At 41.7% G+C, this 20,759-nt stretch overlaps 1 protein-coding gene across 7 annotated transcripts in view; it reads right to left on the reverse strand.

Annotated features, from left to right (window-relative positions):
* ATP8B3 (ATPase phospholipid transporting 8B3) overlaps positions 1–20,759 on the reverse strand; it is an 89,520-nt gene that overhangs the window by 29,523 nt on the left and 39,238 nt on the right. For all 7 annotated transcript variants that reach the window (XR_015741323.1, XM_087922782.1, XM_087922785.1 and 4 more), the window contains 6 exons: positions 20,160–20,318; positions 17,090–17,178; positions 15,337–15,530; positions 13,330–13,538; positions 12,095–12,126; positions 6,171–6,321 (listed from right to left, as the gene is read on the reverse strand). Coding sequence is in view for 6 of the 7 variants with exons in the window: in XM_087922782.1 (XP_087778908.1) it covers positions 6,171–6,321; positions 12,095–12,126; positions 13,330–13,538; positions 15,337–15,530; positions 17,090–17,178; positions 20,160–20,318 (834 nt within the window). In the remaining variant the exon portion in view is untranslated. The remainder of the gene's footprint in view (positions 1–6,170; positions 6,322–12,094; positions 12,127–13,329; positions 13,539–15,336; positions 15,531–17,089; positions 17,179–20,159; positions 20,319–20,759) is intronic.

The following is a 20,759-nucleotide window of genomic DNA, read 5'->3' on the forward strand; positions in this document are numbered from 1 at the left end:
AAGAAAGGTTGTAAAATGGGGCAATGTTCACTTCACAAATATCTCATTTAGGAACAAAAATTTGGGGCTCAATTGTGGACATAAGTCAAGGACTACCTGTATCAGAGGTAGTATTCAGCAGGTTCTGACCAGTTCTGGAGAACCGATAGCAGAAATTTTGAGTAGTTCAGAGAACCGGCCAATACCACCTCTGAGTGGCCCTGCCCCCATCTCTTCTCTGCCTCCCAATGAGTCCCAGCTGATCGGCTGGATTTCCTTTTGTTGCCCTGCACAGGAGAACGGAGCTGGAAAGCAGGTTAGTGGGATGGGGAGGAAATGGGATTTTGCAGTAACCTTCCCATGCCACACCCAGCAAGCCACACCATGCCCACCAAGCCACGCCCACAGAACCGGTAGTAAAAAAATTTGAATCCCACCATTGACCTGTATTATCCCGGGACACATATATTTGCCTTCATTTGTGAAATAAACAAACAAACAAATAAATACATCATACTGCTGCCTGGGGGAACTTGGGTAATCTGCTTTAGATGGGTATAAGCAAAACAGCTGATTTTATGGCACTTAGTTACTATAACTCCCCTTCTGTGCTCACTACAATACAGCAGAAAACATGGAGAAAATATTGGCTTGCAATATTTTACAAAGGAAGTGTAATTGAAATATTTTGACCTTGTAAAACATTCTAAATCTTAGAGGGGGGAGGGAAAGGTCTGGGTTTTGGGACCTTTTCTCAAGGAAACCCACCTGAGGTTTATGCTACCATCTTTAGATATCTTGCCTTTTATTCTTCCTGACTTTTAAAAACTCTAGTGTATTTTTTTATTATTATTTCTGCTGTGGCTGTTCTTAGGCTATTAACGGCTGCCAGGAATTGTTCTCTTTATTATTGCTCCTTTATTGTGTCTTCTAAACCATTTCACAAATGTTTAGTTGAAAGGCAATAAAAACCCTCACAGGATTAGCCTGAACATAGAAAAGTGTGTATGTGTTGTGGGGGGAAGCCATCTATGCTTCTCTCGGAGCCTTTGATAATAGGATAAATAAACAGAAACCATCCTATGATTCTTCAGATGTTGCGATGTGTGTATAACTACTGTGATCAGAATCGTGCAAGCCTTAGTATTCTCTGCAATACTTCATGAAAGCAAAAGTTGGACTTTGAAGAAACAGGGCAGGAAGAGTATTGATGATTTTGAACTCTGGTGTTGTGGAAGACTCCTGGGAATTTTGTAGACAACCCAGAAAATAAACAAATGGATGATTGAACAAACCAACCCAGAGTTCTCCCTCGAAGCTCGAATGACCAGGTTCAAATGATCCTACTTGGGATACGTTACCTGTATACATTACAGGTATCTGTAGGAGGCTTTAATGCCGAGATAGGTCAACCGTGAATATTACACCTACATGGAGGGAAGCATGCAGTGGGGTACTCCAAGATTCTGTCCGTGGTCCTCTTCAACATCTTCATAAACGTCCCAAAGGTGTTTTTTTTCCAAAAGGAAAGGCAACTAAACTTTGTTTTTCCTTGAGGACATTTTGCTTCTCATCCATGATGCTTCTTCAGTTCAGAACTAAGGAAGCTTCTTGGACAAGAAGCAAAACATCTTCAAGGAAAAATGAAGTCCAGTTGCCTTTTGAAAAAGCACCTTTGGGACAACTGTGACCTGGATGACTGAGAATGTCATTCATAAATGATTTAGAGGAGGGGGTAGAACTCCTCAAATTTGCAGATAACACCAAGCTGGGGAGAATGGTTAATACTTTAGAACAGTGGTTGCCAACCAGTGGGTCAGGGACCACTGGTGGTCCGTGAGAAAATTTCAGTGGTCCGCAGAGAAATGTCACTCCCAAAGCACCCTCCAATGCAATTAATCCAGGCTACACAGGAACACAAGGCTCACGTCACTTGCATTGCAAACATGAGGTAATGAGGGGAGGGGGAAAGGGCGGAGGAGGGGAATTTGCCCCACTCGCCCCACGCACCTCACTTAGCCACCGGGCTACTTCTTTCCACTTCTTTCTTCTTCTGCTTTTGGCTGCATGCAAGGAAAGCAGAAATGAGTCTCTGGGACCCTGCAAGGCATCCTGCCCCAAGAGGCTGCGCCGGTGCATCAAGTCTCGCAAAGACTCATTTCGGGAGGAGTTTGGGGGAGAGAAAGAAAGACTTCTGCTGCTTCTGCTGCTTTCCTTCCACAAAGCCAAAAGCCTGTCTCTCCTCCTGAGATTGGAGCTGGAGATGATATCCTGTGATCCCAAATAAAGAATGATCAATCGGTAGGAAAACAGGGTGGGGAATTTTCCTGCAGACTTTTTTGGGGGATTTTCCCAGGTTCTCTGGTCCACAAGATTTAAAATTATGAGTTTGGTGGTTCCTGAGGTCCAAAAGGTTGACGACCTGTGCTTTAGAAGACACTTAAGATTCAGAAAGATCTTGTCAGAGGTGAATGTTGGGCCCTATCCAAGAAAATGTAATTTCAGAGGTGAGAAAAATAAAGTTTTAGACTTAGTGACAATCTTCCAAGTAATACCCCCATGGTCCACACAGCTCCGAGGCAGGTTGATTCCTCAAAGAACGGTTATTAGGAGATATCATCCTGGTACAACTGGTGAAAAGCCAAATCTAAATGTTCCTGCGCCTTCCACCACATTAAAAAGTAAACGTTTCCTGTTTTCCCAAAACAATAAATCACATTGTCCAATCTGGATACTGGCTGGTTGCCTGGTTATGTCTCTCCTCCTCTTCTGGCTAGTCAGCCATTGAAATGGCCCTGAATCATCGGAGAACTATGTTGTTTTGACTACAAACCCACATCTACCTGTAACCCACTTCAGCCCCATTGCGTCAGCCTGAAGCCATGTAAAAAGAACCCCAGATAGTAAAGACTGCCCCTCACACACAGAAAAGAAAATGGCCACAGCCAGGTCAGCTTCAGGCTTGACACTTAGACAAGAAAAATCAAACGTAGAGGTACAGAATAGGTGGTACCTTGCATAACACCATTAACTATGAGAGGGATCTAGGGGTCTTAGTGGACAACCACTTAAGTTGCTGGATATTGGCTATGTCTAGATTGAAAAGAAGGACTAGAGGTGCAATGATAGTAGTATTCCAATATCTAACAAGCTGCTACAAAGTAGAAGGGGGATCAACCTATTCTTCAAAAGACCTGAAGGCATTGCAGAAGAAGCAACAGATGGAAACTAATCAAGGAGAGAAGAAATCTAGAACTAAGGAGAACTTTTCCAATGGTTAGAACAAATAATCTGTGGAGTGACTTGCTTCCAAAAGTTGTAAGTGCTCCAACATTTGAAGTTTTAAAGCAGAGACTGGACAGCCAGTTGTCTGAAATGATATAGGGTTTCCTGCTTGAGCAGGGGGTTGGACTAGAAGACCTCCAAGGTCCCTTCCAACTCTGTTATTCTGCTATTCTATTAAGTATGAGCCAGCAGTGTGTTGCAAGTACCTGAAGGCGAGGCAAGAACCAGCAGATGGAAGATCAAAACTTAAACTGGGAAAGAATAGGATAGAATAGAATAACAGAGTTGGAAGGGACCTTGTAGGTCATCTAGTCCAACCCCCTGCTCAACAGGAGGCCTTATAACCATTTCTGACAGATGGCAGTCCAGTCTCTTCTTGAAAGCTTCCAGTGATGAAACTCCCACAAGCTCTGAAGGCAAGCTGTTCCATTGGTTGATTGTTCCCACTATTTCCTAATTGCGAGAGTTATTAAGCTATGGCTTCAGAAGCCGAGGAGGCTCCATCACAGGAGGTTTTCAACAGCGGTGGGATTCAATTTTTTTTTACTACCGGTTCTGTGGGCGTGGCTTGGTGGGCATGGCAGGGCAAGGATACTGTAAAATCTCCAGTCAGAGGTGGGGTTTGCCGGTTCTCTGAACTACTCAAAATTTCCACTACCGGTTCTCCAGAACTGGTCAGAACCTGCTAAATGCCCCCTCTAGTTTTCAAGAAAAGATTGGGTGGCCATTTGTCCAAAATGGTGGGAGGACTCCTTCACTGGGCTGGGTGTTGGGCTAGAAGACTTTCAAGATCCCTTTCAACTCTATGATTCTAAACTGCACAGTAGCGCATTCTGTTTCTTTGATGTTTGATCTCTGCGGGGGCAGAGGTATTATAATGACATGTCATAAATACTGTTCTTGACACAGGTATAATCAACATATCCGACGCCAACACTTGTTTTGTTCCTCCAAACAAAACTGCATCTCTTTCAGCATTGAGGATGGGATGTCACATTAGAGCTAGCATTGTTTGTAAATTGGGAAGACTCCTTCATCATACCGCAGGTGCACAAGTAATCGGATTAGAAAGAAAGTTGCTCAAGTGTGGTTAAATTAAGTGAAGTTCCAAAAGAAGATTTTAATCTCCTCATATCTAATGTTAAGCAACACCGGCATCCAAAAATCACAATATTAGTGTGGAGTGGCCTATTTGTGAGTTGCCCATGACCAAAGGATTTATGTAATGAAAAGCTGAATTATTATAATATTGGGAACAGAAATAGGTGCACAGGAGACCTGGGTTCTTTACTTAAAGTAGAGTGGAAAATGCTTGACTTTATGCCATGTTTGTACGTTTCCTGGAGGTACCTGGATGGCAAAACCGGGTGATAAAGTATGAAAAGGATTTGAAACTCAAAGATGTGACATCCCAAAATGAACTCTATTCCATAGTCCCGTAAGCCATCAGTTAAGGAATTTGACATGTGGTAATGGGGATAAATGTTTCCTTTGATGACCCAAAATAAAGGAATTGAGGAGATTTTCAGTTGGTAGATTTTTACTGCCAAATGTAAAGAGCCTCCAGAAGCTGTGGTTGCTCCAACATGGGGAGGTTTTTAAGAAGAGATTGGACAACTTGTCTGAAATGGCATAGGGTTTCCTGCTTGAGCAAAGATTTGGACTAGAAGACCTCTGAGATATCTTCCAACTCTTGTTATTTTGTTAATTTGTTATTCTTCTCACAGTGACAATGAAATGCAGGCAAGCGAATCAGATGGTTGAGATGCCAACACAACAACCAAAAGAGATGATATCTTTTCCAGTGAGATGTGACCTCCTACTGCCTCTCAGCAGTATGCTCAAAAGACAAAAGACCTACAGCTGGCCTGTCTGGGTAATGTTAGAAAGTTTAGGCATTGTATTGGTTATCAAAGACAAACGGGTTCTCGGAAAAGAGGCAAATACATGTCTGAAGTGTTTCTGGAACATAGCTTAAACACTGTGGTCTTTCCAGTTCCCACCTGAACTTTGTGTTCAAGATAGACTGTCTCTCTGCTGAGGTCAGCTTAAACCTTTCCCTGAAGATCAAAGCAGAACTTGAAGCCCACATAAAATCTATTCGTCAGCATTCCAGAAAACCTCCACTCCAACCAATAACTCTGAGACAGACATCTTCTCAAAAGTTCTTTTTATTTTGGAGAGTAAACTGGCACAACTGGGGAATCCCAAATCTAAAAGTTCCAGGCTTCCTTGCAATAAGTAAAAACTACAAATCCATCATCTTATAAAGTGGCATTAATACTTCACGTGATCTTGATTCTATTGCACTTCTGCCTAGAACTGTGTTGGCTTTTTTGGCAGCTGCTGCACAGCTCGTGACCAACTCCTACAAAACTGAGATGACCAAAAATAGAATCAACTACTAGTGTACTCCAGGGGTGGGATTCAGATTTTTTAACAACCAGTTCTGTGGGCATGGCTTAGTTGGTGGGCATGGCTTGGTGGTCTTGTGACTGGCTGGGCATGGCCAACTCAACATCACTCACATTGAGGCACTCATCTACTCGCCTGGCCTGTGGGGATGCTGCAACAATCGTAAATGTGAAAAACAGCCATAAGTCATTTTTTTTCAGTGCCATTGTAACTTGAATGGTCACACCACACAAGCAAAGTACCAGCAAAAGAAGGGAAAAAAATCCAGAGAAGTTCCAGAGACAGGAAGTCTAGTCCTGCCAAGAATGTAATAAGGGTCAACGGAGAGGCAGTTTCTGTAAGCAACACCAGAATGTTTCCTTCCTGCCTTCCTTACAGGATTAGGCCAGTAATTTCTTCTAACAACCGGTTCTCCGAACTGCTCAGAATGTTAACAACCGGTTCTAGAGAATAGGTGCAAACCTGTAGAATCCCACCCCTGGTCTACTCACTTTCTTTCTCCTCCACCATGACAGTGTGACACAGGGCAAGCAACCGCATATATTCCCTCACCACCGGGTCCTGGTCACGCCGGATGGTATCCAAAAGCAACTGATCATGAAATTCCAGCTTCTTGTCTATATATTTGTTCCAGCTCAAATCCTTGGAGAAAAAAGACAAACAAGGGTCAGAGATGGGCTTGGAAACCACCGGGATAATTTACCTATTTACATTGGTTGGTTCTGAAAGTGTAAACTGACATCTTGGGGAGGAGGGAAAAACCACAGAGTTCAGGGATGGGGCACTTTCTTTGGCTAAGATCCACTTAATTGCCAGAGGGCCCCAGCACATGGGAACATCACTGGAGGGATTGAAGCTCAAATATTTTGCTCAATTTGGAAGCTGTTTACTTCCTATGGCCTCCTCTTTATAGCAATAGCAGCTAGGCTTATATACCACTTCATGGTGTATTTTCAGGGATCTTCAGCCTTGGCAACTTTAAGACTTGTGGACTTCAACTCCCAGAATGCCTCAGCCAGCTGGCTGAGGGATTCTGGGAGTTGAAGTCCACAAGTCTTAAAGTTGCCAAGGCTGGAGACGTCTGTATTACAGCACTCTCTGGGCGGTTTACAGTGTCAGCATATTGCCCCCAACAATCTAGATCTTCATTTTATTGATGTTCAAATGACGGAAGCCTGAGTCAACCTTGATGCCCGTCAGTGTTGAACTCCAAGCTGTGGGCAGAATTTGCCTGCAATAGTGCATTCTAATCACTGCACCACCAGTAGTGTCCCTCTTATTTTGGGAAGTAAAGGGAAATAAATAAAATGGCAATTGTATAGCGGAAATTTTGCCACTGAGCAGTTGTCTATTTGGGCTTCACAGGAAAGAGGAGAGCACAAATGGAGTCACAGGTGACTCACAATCTCTGGGTTGCCCACTTATACTCTAATTTATACACCACATTAAAAACTCATTCTAAAAGCTGTGTCTGGGGAACCTGCCACTTTTCAGTTGTGGTTCAAGTACAGGGTAGTCCTTGGCTTATGACCACAATTGGTTGAATTTCTGTTGGTTAAAGCAAGGTGTTTTTAAGCAAGTCATACCCAACGCTATGACCTTTTTCACCATGGTTATTAAGAGAATCACTGCAGTTGTTAATGATCATGTGATCATTAAGTGAACCTGTCTTGTCCCATTGACTTTGTCTGTTGGAAGTTGTTGGGACCAATGATGATCACGTGATTCAGGATGCTACAGTCATCATAAACACTTACTGATTGCCAAGTCCCCTGATTTTGATCACGGGAGGCTCAGCCAATCTCATTGTACACAGGTTGTACTCTGACAATAAAAGTAATAATAATAAAATAAAGTAACAGTGGGGATGCTAGTTGTAAGTGCAAGAACCAGAGGTAAGTCACTTTTTCAGTGCTGCTATAATTTCAAACGGTCATTAAACAAATCGTTCAAAGTTGAGGACTACCTGTATAACTTCCCCTATCAATATTCACAGTTCTTCATTTCACAGATTCCTTGTTCAGGAATTGTAGTTCAACAACATCTTCAGGATATAGAACTTTTTCCCCCAACGCTCACAAGAGCAGATGGATAAATTTAAGATAATAAGTCACTAACCTATACCATGTTATCTAATGCTACTCTATTTTTCCCAAAGTTTTTTATAATTTTTATTTTTTACACATCTCTTCACGTGAGCAACATGATTCCAGATTACAATATTTATACACAGTCATAGTTACTTTCAACTTTCTTAATTAATATCACTTCAAATTATTATCCATTCAAATAATCTTTAGATCAATTTCCCTTTCATATTTCAATTCATTAATTCAATATCAAAATCATTTCATCCTTGCATATATTTTCAATTCTTTATCCCCTATTATTTCCATTTTCAGCTTACCACCTATTTTATGTTACCTTATGTATTGTTATCATCTATAACTTTCTCAAGGCCAATATATAATTAGACAGTCAATGAAAGAAAAAATGAGTTAAAAGTAAAGTAAGATTAATACATTTAGGATCGACATGGTATATCCCCGCATCTACAATATATCATATATCTATTCCAGAGATATTCATATAATAATTTCATATTTTTTCTTTGTTTCCAAAATTTACCTCTATAATTTAAATAAATTTTCATTCCCCTGCTTTTGATTATAATATAATTCATTCATTATAAATATTTTACATTGCCACATAATCCCTTCTAGTTCATTATATTTTCTATTTTATCATATCCTTTGTATAATCAATTGTATTTTCTATTTCATGTATACCACAAAGAAAAACATAAAATAAAAACAGAGTTAATTTCCTCTTTTACTTCCCTTTGACCAATTTCAACCTATAGCATTTATATAAACCTAATTCACACTTTTTAAACATAATTAATACCAGATTTTCACCCATCATCATATTCTCTGTTTTCCAAATATCATTTAGTCATTAACATATTTTAGAATATGTATGTATGCATATGTATGTGTGTGTGTGTGTGTATGTTTTCTTAAGTTTTCGCGGATACTTACATGTATGGTATTCAGCTTTGTTCGGGTATTTTCCCACGTCATTGTAGTTGTGCTTTTAAAGTTGTAGCAATGTTTCGGCAGAATCTCATCTGCCATCATCAGGCTTCTGTATTGTGTTCGTCATGGTATACTCCCCTGGTATACGAACACAATACAGAAGCCTGATGATGGCAGATGAGATTCTGCTGAAACGTTGCTACAACTTTAAAAGCACAACTACAATGACGTGGGAAAATACCCCAACAAAGCTGAAAATATATATATATATATATATAAAACTTTGCTACAACGTTGTAGGTTTAGGTGTGTTGGGGTCTTTTCCCGTGTAAGATTAAGAGTATCTTGATGACTCGTTTGTTGGTGAGTCCCAGCCATGAAAACCAACACCAGACCCAAAACAACATAGGACACCACCGCCAATCCCACTCATCAGATCCAGGCCCAAGCCCACCCTATAAACGAAGGACAACCACCATCCAGAAAATAGACCATGGCTGCTTCGCCAGCTCTCACACCCCCCAACCCCAAAACCAAACAAGCTGACACATGCCAAGAACACAGACCCAGACCCCAAACTCGAAGCCAGACTAAAACCTAGAATGCTACATCACAGCCACCCGCTCAGGACATCAGATCAGAAAACTCAGGAAATTACACCACAAGAACTCAAGAAGTTGCAACACAGCAAATGACCCAGGATATCACAGCAGAAGACCAAGGATACCACAGCAATAAATTTCACAAGGTCATCACACAACCCATTGCCCAAGCCGTTACTACACAGGAGGCTAATGGAAAAGAGATCAAAACACAAATGACCCAGGATACCACAACAAAAGAACTTGCAAGCCCATCACAAAACCCATTACCCAAGCCATTAAAACATGAGAGGCTAATGGAAAAAAGATCACTACAAAACAAACGACCCAGAAGATTACAGCACAAGATCCAGGATATCTCCACAACAAAACTCACAAGGCCATCACACAGCCCATTATACCAACATCAACTCCATCAACCAATCAAGAGGCAGCAGCGCAGTCAACCAGCCCAGCACACCAGGCCCCCCCAACAGTATTTATAGAGAGATGGCAGCTCCGATCACACACTACTTGCACTGGCACGAAGCCAAAAGCATCAGCCTGAGGCTGGTGAGTGGGACCTCACCGAAATGTCACCAAGATACTCTTAATCTTACCCGGGAAACCTGAACACACCTAGACCTACATACCTGTACCTGTGAAAATCTACGAAAACACACAGACAGACAGACAGACATATAGATATAGATATAGATATAGATATAGATATGATTAATAACAATAGAACCCTCTTAATATCACTCACTCCATCTTCATTTTTCTCATCTATAATTATCTAATAATCTTAAGGTAATTCCCAGTAAGTTATAAACTTCAAATCTCCCTAGTCTACATTTCTAATAGAAAACACAAATATACATCCCCATGTGGTGTCCCCCTTTTATGCTATATCTAACCCTTATCTCTAAATCTCTCAGCCTTGTTATTTCTCTTAGTTTTAGCCAGCTTTCCCTTTACTACGTTTTCCTGGCCTTTCCTCTTTATCCCTCTTTTTTCCTCTAATATTGCATTTATTTCCATCTGCCAGTTTTTGAAATTTTTTCTTGTACAGCTTCTTTTGTTTACTCTTGGGAGCTTTTTCTCTTTTATTTATTATCTCTGTCATCAGTGTCTTAGTTTTAGTTCCTTTTCTGTCTTTTGGCAATGTCTCTGAATCTTCATGTCCATCTTGGCTGTTTTCCTCCCCTCTAGAATTCCTTTGTTCTGCTATAAATTGCATTACTTTTTCTGCCAGTGTGTCCAATAGACCCCTTCATTCTTTTATCATTCCTTTCACAGTTTGCAGTTCCAACTTAAATTCTTTGCTTGCTTCTTCCATGTTTTAATCAATTGTGTTATTCTTTATTGTATTAAAGTTAATTGTAATCCATGCCAAGAGACTCCATTTATATCTCTCTTCCTTATTGGTCCTTCTGTTTCCTTTGCACAGTCAACCCCCAACAGTCCCAAGATGTTGCCTTCCTTTGTCCTCTTGCTGAAATCTCCCCCTTTTCCTTTTAAGCTTCTGGGGTTCTTGTTATGTTAAAGTCTTTTATTTCATGTCTTTTCTCATTCACACATTTAACAGACCAGTAATTTTCCATAAAGTCATCCAGGAAAAAAATGCCTCGTACCACTAAGATGGTGCTCTATATCACTTCCACTTTTCAAAGTTCTTTCCCCCCCATTTTTCCATTATATTAATGTTAATTTTCAAGCATTTCAACCATTGGCTTTTTTTAAAAGTATAATCAATTCCAAGCAAGTTCAGCATTTTATCCAACGCCTTATTAATGCCAGGTTCTGTATATTATTCCCAATTCCGTCCTTAATTTCATTATAGCTCTTTTGTAATCCAGATTTTTATTTACCTTATATTGTCCACTTGTTTTCTATTCGCCACAGTTTGTACTCTCAAGTGAGGAATCTTTCTTTCTGCTTTTCAGGGTTACTAAAACAAAAGGTTCAGCTTCTCTTGTCTGGATAAATGCCGTTCACCACTTAACCTCTCCAGCACACACTTAGGTCCCAGTAGCTTCCCGTCTTCAGGGCAGCCATTAAAACTGCCACTTCTCCCTGTCTTCCAGGGGAGTACACCAAGCCAAGGAGGGGAGATGCGGCTCCCCTCAACCCAGCTGGTGGTATCCCCCTCTTCCCCCACCCCTCCAAGTTGGGTCTAATGGTTCAGTCCCATAGGGACCCCTCCAACAGGGTAAGCATGGATCAAAGCCGCTCACGATCATGGTCTCCATCCGCCCTCGATGGAAGTGCCACCGGAATGCTACTCGTTTAAAGGGGACTTAATGAACATGTTGAAGAAAAATGATTTCTAGTATTATAATTATCCCTGCGAATTCTTTTCACAGGTCTCTATCAGAGGTTAATTCTACCCCACTGATCTATACATAAGCTTGTACACTGAGGTTTTTCAACCTTGACAACTTTAACACATGTTGACTTCAACTCCCAGAATTCCCCTGCTGGTTAGGGAATTCTGGGAGTTGAAGTCCACATGTCTTAAAGTTTTCGAGGTTGTGCAACCCTGCTGTGCATCCACCATAAAGTGTCTTTATCCTGATACATCCAACTGCCTTGTGATGTTTAAATGAATGGGGTTAATTAGTTTCTGGAAGACATTTGATTGAGCAAATTCTTTCCCTTCTATAAATGCAGTGGTACAATCCTGCCACCAACTGGTGGGAGGTTCATTTGATTACTAGTGTGCTATGCAATCCCCTTTTGTATGGCCACAAGAACAGGCGAACAAACCTACAGAGCGAACATGTGACGTACCATTGATTTGCATTCAGTCTTGTTGCTTGAACCTACAAATATATGAAAATGGGAGAAAGAGAATATTAAGGAAACAATGCTTGGAAAGTAAGCACATGTACATGCTAGGAAATCTAATATGCACATAGTTCAAGAAATCCTGATTTCTAAGGAAGATTGTAAATTGTGCTCTGGCAGTTCAAATGTGATACTTCTACTAAATTGTTTTGTAAACAAAATATTCCTCAGGGTAGAAAATTTGGAAGGAGGGGGAGGTTTTTTGTTTGTTTGTCTGCCTGGGAAGGAGACAAACTTATTACCTTTTCATCCTCTTTGCATAGCATACAAAAATGGTTCTTTTAAGCTTTTGCTTTGTTTTGGTTTTCAAATAGTTTCTCTTAACGAATATGTTTTATTTTGCAAATTGAACTTTATTTAAATATTCAGATTTAAACGGGTAAAGGCTTCAGTGTGGGCATCCATAGCTCCTTTAAGGAACCACTTTCTTTTCTGCATTCACATGGTAGCTGTGTGGTTTGAGGTTTTTCAAGGACTCTACATCAACCATGTAAACCCTGAGAAAGGATTAACTGCTTTAAGGATTTGTCAATAGTTATAACAAAATGTCCACATGAGATCTAAAGTCTCTTTGCCTGCTTCTGATCTAATATGTTAAGCTAAATTAAAGGTAACCTTTGACTCACAACCACAACTAGGACTGGGACTTCCATTGGTGGCTACTAAAATGTGCTCAATTTTACAACATTTTTTGCAACAGTTGTTATGTGAATCACCCTGATTGCTAAGTGAATCACGTGGTCATTAGGCCATCAATTTTGCCTGCCAGAAGCCAGCTGGGAAGGTTTCAAATTCACCCCGGGATGCTTCCGCTGTCATAAACATATGCTGGTTGCCAAGCATCCAAATTTTGATCACAAGACTGCATTAGTTGGTCGTAGTGTGAGGACCCCATTATAAGTCCCCTTTTCACTGTCATGAAAGCTTGCTAAAATGAATGGTTATAAGTCAAGGCTACTTGTTCATGTAAACAAGAATCTATCAGCAAGATACAAACTCATTTGAATCGTCCAACCAGTTCAAGTGTTTACAAATCTCTGCACTCTAAATCAGGCGTCTCCAAAGCTGGCTGAGGAATTCTGGGAGTTAAAGGCCACAAGTCTTAAAAGTTGCCAAGGTTGGAGACTGCTGCTCTAAATGACCAGTACATTTGACTGCATTCTGAATCCATTCATTACCATAGATGTTTCCATTGATACAACATTTCTTGAAAGTCATGATGTTTTGAGTCAGGGTGCCTGTTTTGTCTGAGAAAATATATTCAATCTGCCCCAACTGGTCATTCAGGCTTGTGCTCCGAGCATTGGCAGGTGTGTCCTTCTCTGCATAATACATCTCTGTGTCCCAGTTGATGAAACAGCTGTTGACCAGGTAGATAAATTCAAACCTAGGGAAGAAGGAAAACAATGATCAGGATGACAGATGAGATGTCACACTCCTTTTTTTTTTGGCCTGGACAAGAAGATCTAGCCAGCAGATCTGGGTGAAAAGAGTCCTGATTCAACCCTTCAAATCTCCAGGAAGGACTGGGGGAAGATTCCGCTTTCAAACTCAGGAGAACTAATGCTAGTCATCATGAATCAAAGCTGAGAGATCTTTAGCTATAAGGTCTGTCCATACGGCTTATTATCTTCTTTCAGTTCATATGCTCCAGTTACTCATCTGTTTCCAATTTTATTTATTTATTTGTAGAGCATGTATTAGATAACAGATATAAGTATAAACATAATTATTAACACATGAAATGGATAAGAATAAAAGGGGACATTAGGACAGGGATGATAGGCACATTGGTGCACTTATGTACACGCCTTACAGATCTCATAGGAATGGGGTGAGGTCAACAGTAGACAGTCTAAGGTTAAAGTTTTGGGGGTTTGGGGAAGAAACCACGGAGTCAGGTAGTGTATTCCAGGCATTGACCGCTCTGTTGCTGAAGTCATATTTCCTGCAATCGAGTTTGGTGTGGTTTACTTTGAGTTTGTATCTATTGTGTGGCTCGTGTATTGTTGAGGTTGAAGCTGAAGTCATCCTTGATGGATAGGACATTGTAATGGATAACTTAATGTACTACGCTTAGGTCAGACCGAAGCCGGCATAGTTCTAAGTTGTCTAAGCCTAAAATTTCAAGTCTGGTGGCATTCTGTTACAAGTAGAGGAGTAGAGGATTCTACTCGTGAAATATCTCTGGACTCTCTCGATTGTGTTAATGTCCGATATGCAATGTGGGTTCCAGACAGATGAGCTGTGCTGTCCAGACAGTTTAATGGGATTTGAGATAGTTAGTTAGGAATTGTGAGCTGTCCCCTTAAGGGAATGCATCATAATAAATGTAATCAAGGCATCCTGGGAAATGTAGTCCATGTCATGTGGTCACATCTGTAATCCGGATTGGTCAGTAAATTGACCCTTGTTGGGTTGGGGGAGGCTCCCTCACTCTTGCCTGAACACAGCCTCGTGGTAGCAGCTCTAACCCCTGCCTCTACAACTATGGGATGAAATATGGGATAGAAAGATTAATATCATTTACACTATGATTTCAACTTTGCAAAGAATTGGACATTAGATGCATCTTGACATAACTGTGAGTCACCTTGAGGATACCTAACGCAATCCAATAAAAGAAACTTTGTATGGAAGAATTTGTAGAGTTATTCTATCTGTCTTTATATTCAGCAAGTAAATCATAACACAGTAAATAGTAAATGATATTAAAAACTTGAAGCCCTAAAGCCCATCAGTATAAAGACAGTGAATTTGGATTTTGTGATAAAGCAAAGTAATATTGAAGCCAGGATTGAATATGCAATGCTAATCTGAGCGTGAATTCTCATCATCTTTCTCTTTCTGTGCAACGGAACTTTTTACATGCTGTTTGGATGGTAGGAGGGGCTGGAATTCCCTCACTTGCTAGAGACAAAAGAGAGCTTTTGAAGCAATGCCTTCTCTGCGTCTTTCTTTCTGAGCCACAGAGTTGCAAAACCAGTTTGGATTACAGGAACCCACCAATATGAGCTGTCTTCAAGAATTGGTCTAGCAAATGTTTTGTATGCTCTTGTTAGTAGTACAATATTACCGGAGAAAAAGCTAATTTCTAATTCTGGGAGTTGAAGTCCACAAGTCATAAATGGCCCATGGCTCTTCACTCCTGGTCTAGAGTAAGAAAAGGAAGAGTTGAAACCTACGTGATGAGCATGGACATGGGGATGACCAAGCTGAGGAGGATGAGGAACCCCCAGAACGCAAAGAAGGCATAGCTGACTGCACTGGTGTGGTGGTAGAAGCCCAAAAGATAGCTGTGTTCCTGGAAGAACTTGGTGGCCCATAACCCTGAGCCAATGGCAAGGCCGAAGGAGATCAGGAGGAGAGAGACTGTGATCTATGGAAACACGGAACAACAAGAATGGCATCAGTTTAGTTTGAAGAAGGGCTGCAAAGGAAAAACTCAGGCCCAAACTTCAGGATCTCCAAATACAGTTAGTTCTCAACTTATGACCACCATTGAGCCCAAAATTTATGTTATTAAGTGAAAAATTTGTTGAGTTTTGCCCTGTTTTATGACTTTTCTTGCCACATTTGTTAAGTGAATCACTGTGGTTGTTAAATTAGTAACATAGTTGTTAAGTGGATCTGGTTTCCCCATTCACTTTGCTGGTCAGGTCGCAAAAAAGGATCACATGACATCGGGGGACTGCAACTGTCATAAATATGAGTCGGTTGTGAGGCATCTGAATTTTTATCATATAGCCATGGGGATGCCGTAATGGTTGTAAGTATGAAAACCGGTCATAAGTCTCTTTTTTTCAGTGTCGTAACTTTGAATGGTCACTAAGCAAACCCTCATAAGTAGAGGACCACCTGTAAAAGTGGGAAAAGATTCCACCTAAATAAAAACAAAAGATGCCAGGCCCTTCTGAATCTGATGCGCTCCGGATGCATTCAATACAATGTAAAATATATATAGAAATTGGCTGGTGTAGAATCTGATCTATACAGATAGTCGTTGACTTAAAAACGGTTCATTTCGAGATAGTTTGAAGTTGCAATGACACTGAAAAAAGTGACTTATGACCAGTCCTCACACTTACAATTGTTGCTGCATCCCCAAGGTCATGTGACCAAAATTTGTGGACTTGGCAACCATCATGTATCTAAGACAGTTGCAGCATTCCATGGTCATGGGATAGACTTTTGCAACCTTCCCAGGTGATTTCCAAGAAGCAAAATCAATGGAAGAACCCGGGTTTGCTTAATGACTGCATGATGCCGTTAACTACTGTAGTGGTTCACTTAACAACCATGGAGCAAAAGGTTGTAAAATCCGGAGCAACTCACTTAACAACCAATTTCCCTGGCAATGGAAATTGTGGTCCCAGTTGTGGTCGTAAGTTAAGGCCTACCTATACATAAGAGAGAACAACTTCAAAGCTCATGGCACTAGTTCTGTGGATGCTGTTCTCAGGGTTGTGACAAGCAGATGTTGAATAATGAAAGTAAACATTAGAGAAGGGAGCAGCGGCCATTTACAGGGGAGGGAGTCAAATAAGCAAAACGTTGGCTTTGGCCATGCAATTTGAAGCCTATTCCTTTCGTACATTTATCAAAGTCACACTCATATATAAAGGGGTGGAGCTTTGCTGCCGCTGCCATCTTGCTGTTTTTGACCCCCTTTGCATGCTTCTTCATTTTAATCTATGCTGATTAGCGTACATTCAAAGTGACAATAAAGTTGTTCTCTTCTCTTCTCTTCTCTTCTCTTCTCTTCTCTTCTCTTCTCTTCTCTTCTCTTCTCTTCTCTTCTCTTCTCCTCTCCTCTCCTCTCCTCTCCTCTCCTCTCCTCCCATCCCATCCCATCCCATCCCATCCTACTCAAGGTAGAACCACTTCCCTTTCTTATCCTTCTTGTTCTCCCTGACCATGAATAGCAGGGACTTTTACCATGAGCACGAGACGATCCATTAGATGGCAGAGTTTTGTTTTTTTTAACGTGATCTTTCCACAATTTTTCATGATTTTGGTATCGAAACCTGGAAATGAGACATTTGAGATGGTTGGATTTAAAACAAAAATAAACACAGCTGCCACAATAGGAGAAACCTAATCCCCAGATGCCCGTAGGTGTGAACCGGATTTGTTCTGTGTCACCTCAGTTTAAGGCAGGGGTGTCCAACCTTGGCAACTTTAAGACTTGTGGACTTCAACTCCTAGAATTCCTCAGCCAGCTTTGCTGGCTGAGGAATTCTGGGAGTTGAAGTCCAAAGTCTTAAAGTTGTCAAGGTTGGATACCTCAGTTTAAGGTGATGTTTGAGGGCAGGTGGACCTTTGCACAAACAGGCTGTCCCCAATTTCCATTATGAAATAATATTGAGAGACAGCACATTATTTGATCTTGATTGGTTGGTTGTTAGGTTCCTTTACTCAATGGTGGGATTCAAAACATTTTTTATTAATGTTTCTGTAGGCATGGCTTGGTGGGCATGGCAGAGAAAGGTTACTATAGAATCTCCATTCCCTCCCTACTCCTGGTTGGAAGGACACTGCAAAATCCCCCTTCCCTTCCCTCCCCACCCCACTAACCTACTTTCCAGCTCTGTTCTCCTGTGCAGGGCAACAAAAGAAGACCTAGCCAATCAGCTGGGACTCGGGAGGCAGAGAATAGATGGGGGCGGGGCCTGTCAGAGGCGGTATTTGCAGGTTCTCCGAACTACTCAAAATGTCCGCCACCGGTTCTCCAGAACTGGTCAGAACCTGCTGAATACCACCTCTGTCTTTACTTATCTAGCTGTTTTTAATTTAAAAACTCTTAAAACAGTTTCAAAGCAGATTGTAAGCCTCACATCTCATCACAGGTATGGGTGCAGCTCAGAGGTGGTATTCAGCAGGTTCTGACCAGTTCTGGAAAACTGGTAGCGGAAATTTTGAGTACTTTGGAAAACCGGCAAATACCACCTCTGACTGGAGATTTTACAGTATCCTTCCCTTGCTACTCCCATCAAGCACACCCACAGAATCGGTAGGAAAAAATTTTTGAATCCCACCACTGGTGCAGCTGTTCCAAGTGAAGCAAAAGATATACTATTTGAGAGTATCCAGAGCCCAGATAGCATGAACTGGTATGATCAGTCAGTTGCTTTAACACTTCCCACTTGAGTAAATGTAGAAAAAAAAGGCAGAAAAATGCAAATATGCCACAGAAGTGATCCGGCATATCATCCAAAAGAAAAGTTCAGTTGAAAGAAGTAGACCGGAGCTTGTTAAAAATTATGGAAACGTCTAGACTGTAGAAGAAAGGATTAGAGCAAGGTTGCTCGACCTTGAAACTTTTAAGATAGATGCATGGATTTCAACTCCCAGAATTCCCGTGGCTGGCTAAGGAATTCTGGGAGTTGGAGTCCACATGCCTTAAAGTCCCCTAATTTGGAAAACCTTGGATTACAAACATAAAGCTGGTCAATCCATCTCCAATTAAAATGGAAAGTGGCTTTTGTGGCACCCCTGATTAGTGGTCTTTATCCCTCCAGATGTCTCTGGCCAGCTGCTAAAGAGAAGAAGTTAGAATAATTTTATTTCCTGTTTCTCTGAACAGCAAGACAGACAGTTACAGAGAAGCGGGATTTGGAAAACTTTAGGAAATATTTCTCTATGGATGATGAATACTCTTCCTTGGGAGAGAGGGGAGGAGGGAGATGATGATAATAGATGGATGGATTGATGATAGAATAGAACAGAACAGAACAGAACAGAACAACAGAATTGGAAGGGATCTTGGAGGTCTTCTAGTCCAACCCCCTGCTCAGGCAAGAAACCCTATATCCATGATGGTGAACCTATGGCATGCATGCTGGAAGTGGCACACAGAACCACTTCTGCTGGCATGCGAGAGGTCACTTGGAAGAGCCCCACTGCGGATGCACATGTGCCGCCCGCCCAACAGCCGATTGTCGCATATCTGGTGCGCATGCATAGGGGGGTGAGGGGGGGTGGGAGATGCATGTCCGTGCGCAGAGATGCATGGCACATGAGGGGATCACATATGCACAGAGATGTGTGGTGCGCACAGGGGTTCACATGCACATGTGCAGGGGCCATTGCCCCCCCACATGCATTGTCTTCTGGGTGCTGGTACAGGAGTGTGCGCGGGTGCAATTTTCTGCACAGGAGCCCAAAAAGGTTAGCCACTGCTGCCCTATATCATTTCGGACAAATGGTTGTCCAACAGATAGTTAGTTAGTTAGTTGATTGGTTGGTTGGTTGGTTGGTTGGTTGGATGCAGGGGTGGGATTCTACCAGTTTGCACCTATTCACTAGAACCGGTTGTTAATATTCTAAGCAGTTCGGAGAACCAGTTGTTAGAAGAAATTACTGGCCTAATCCTGTAAGGAAGGCAGGAAGGAAACATTCTGGTGTTGCTTACAGAAACTGCCTCTCCATTAACCCTTATTACATTCTTGGCAGGACTAGACTTCCTGTCTCAGGTACCTCTCTGGAGTTTTTTTTTCCCCCTCCTTTGCTGGTACTTTGCTTGTGTGGAGTGACCATTCAAAGTTACAATGGCACTGAAAAAAGTGACTTATGGTCATTTTTCACACTTACAACTGTTGCAGCATCCCCACAGTCATGAGAGGCCAGGCGAGGAGATGCGTGCCTTGATGTGATATTGAGTTGGCCACACCCAGCCAATAACGTGACCATCAAGTCATGTCCACCCAGTCAAATGACCACCAAGCCATGCCTACCACCTAAGCCACGCCCACAGAACCAGTTGTTTAAAAATTTGAATCCCACCCCTGGCTGGATGGTTGGTTGGATGGATGGATGGATGAATAGATTTTTTTTTGCTGGAGAGAGACCGCAATGACACATTGCCACAAGGACACTAAATTGCAAAAGTTCCACTGTTAAAGCTGCATCAAGATGTTGCCTTGTGCAGCAGGGTTGGGCTAGATGACTTCAGAGGTCCCTTCCAACCTTGATTCCATGAAAAGCAAGCCTGATCTTGCTCACTTACCTGCATAAATAACAAGGCCGTAGCAGACCTCTGTGTTACGCACTCTACAGCCACGCAACAGGATTTTCTCATAATCAAGAGGGTATTTCTCTCCGTGCCACTCTAAGGTACCGATAAAGTTGTGTAACCGGCTGTTTGGCTCTTCACAGACCACCTCACCTGGACAGTTGGAAAGAGAAACTGGCTCACCTGCTTGTCATCTGTAAACAAACCCTCTTTTTCCTGCACTCCCATCACCTATTTTAGCATTCGTGTTAAAATGGTGCCTTTATTCCAACCGGGATATATATGTTTTTTTTCAATTTTCCTCCGTGAAATATGTCTCTTCTAAAGTCATGTATAAGATCAAAACTTTAATAGCAAAGGAAAGAGAATTCAATTACAGTATTCTTTAAATCATGTAAAACCCCAGTAAGGTAAAGGTTCCCCTCGCACATACATACAAGTCGTTTCCATCTCTAGGGGGCGGTGCTCATCTCTGTTGCAAAGCTGAAGAGCCAGCGCTGTCCGAAGACGTCTCCATGGTCATGTGGCTGGCATGACTAAACACCAAAGGTGCACGGAACGCTGTTACCTTCCCACCAAAGTGGTCCCTATTTT

Source organism: Pseudonaja textilis, chromosome 1 (assembly GCF_049901715.1).
Source record: "Pseudonaja textilis isolate UNSWEBS1 chromosome 1, rPseTex1.2, whole genome shotgun sequence".
Classification (NCBI taxonomy): domain Eukaryota; kingdom Metazoa; phylum Chordata; class Lepidosauria; order Squamata; family Elapidae; genus Pseudonaja; species Pseudonaja textilis.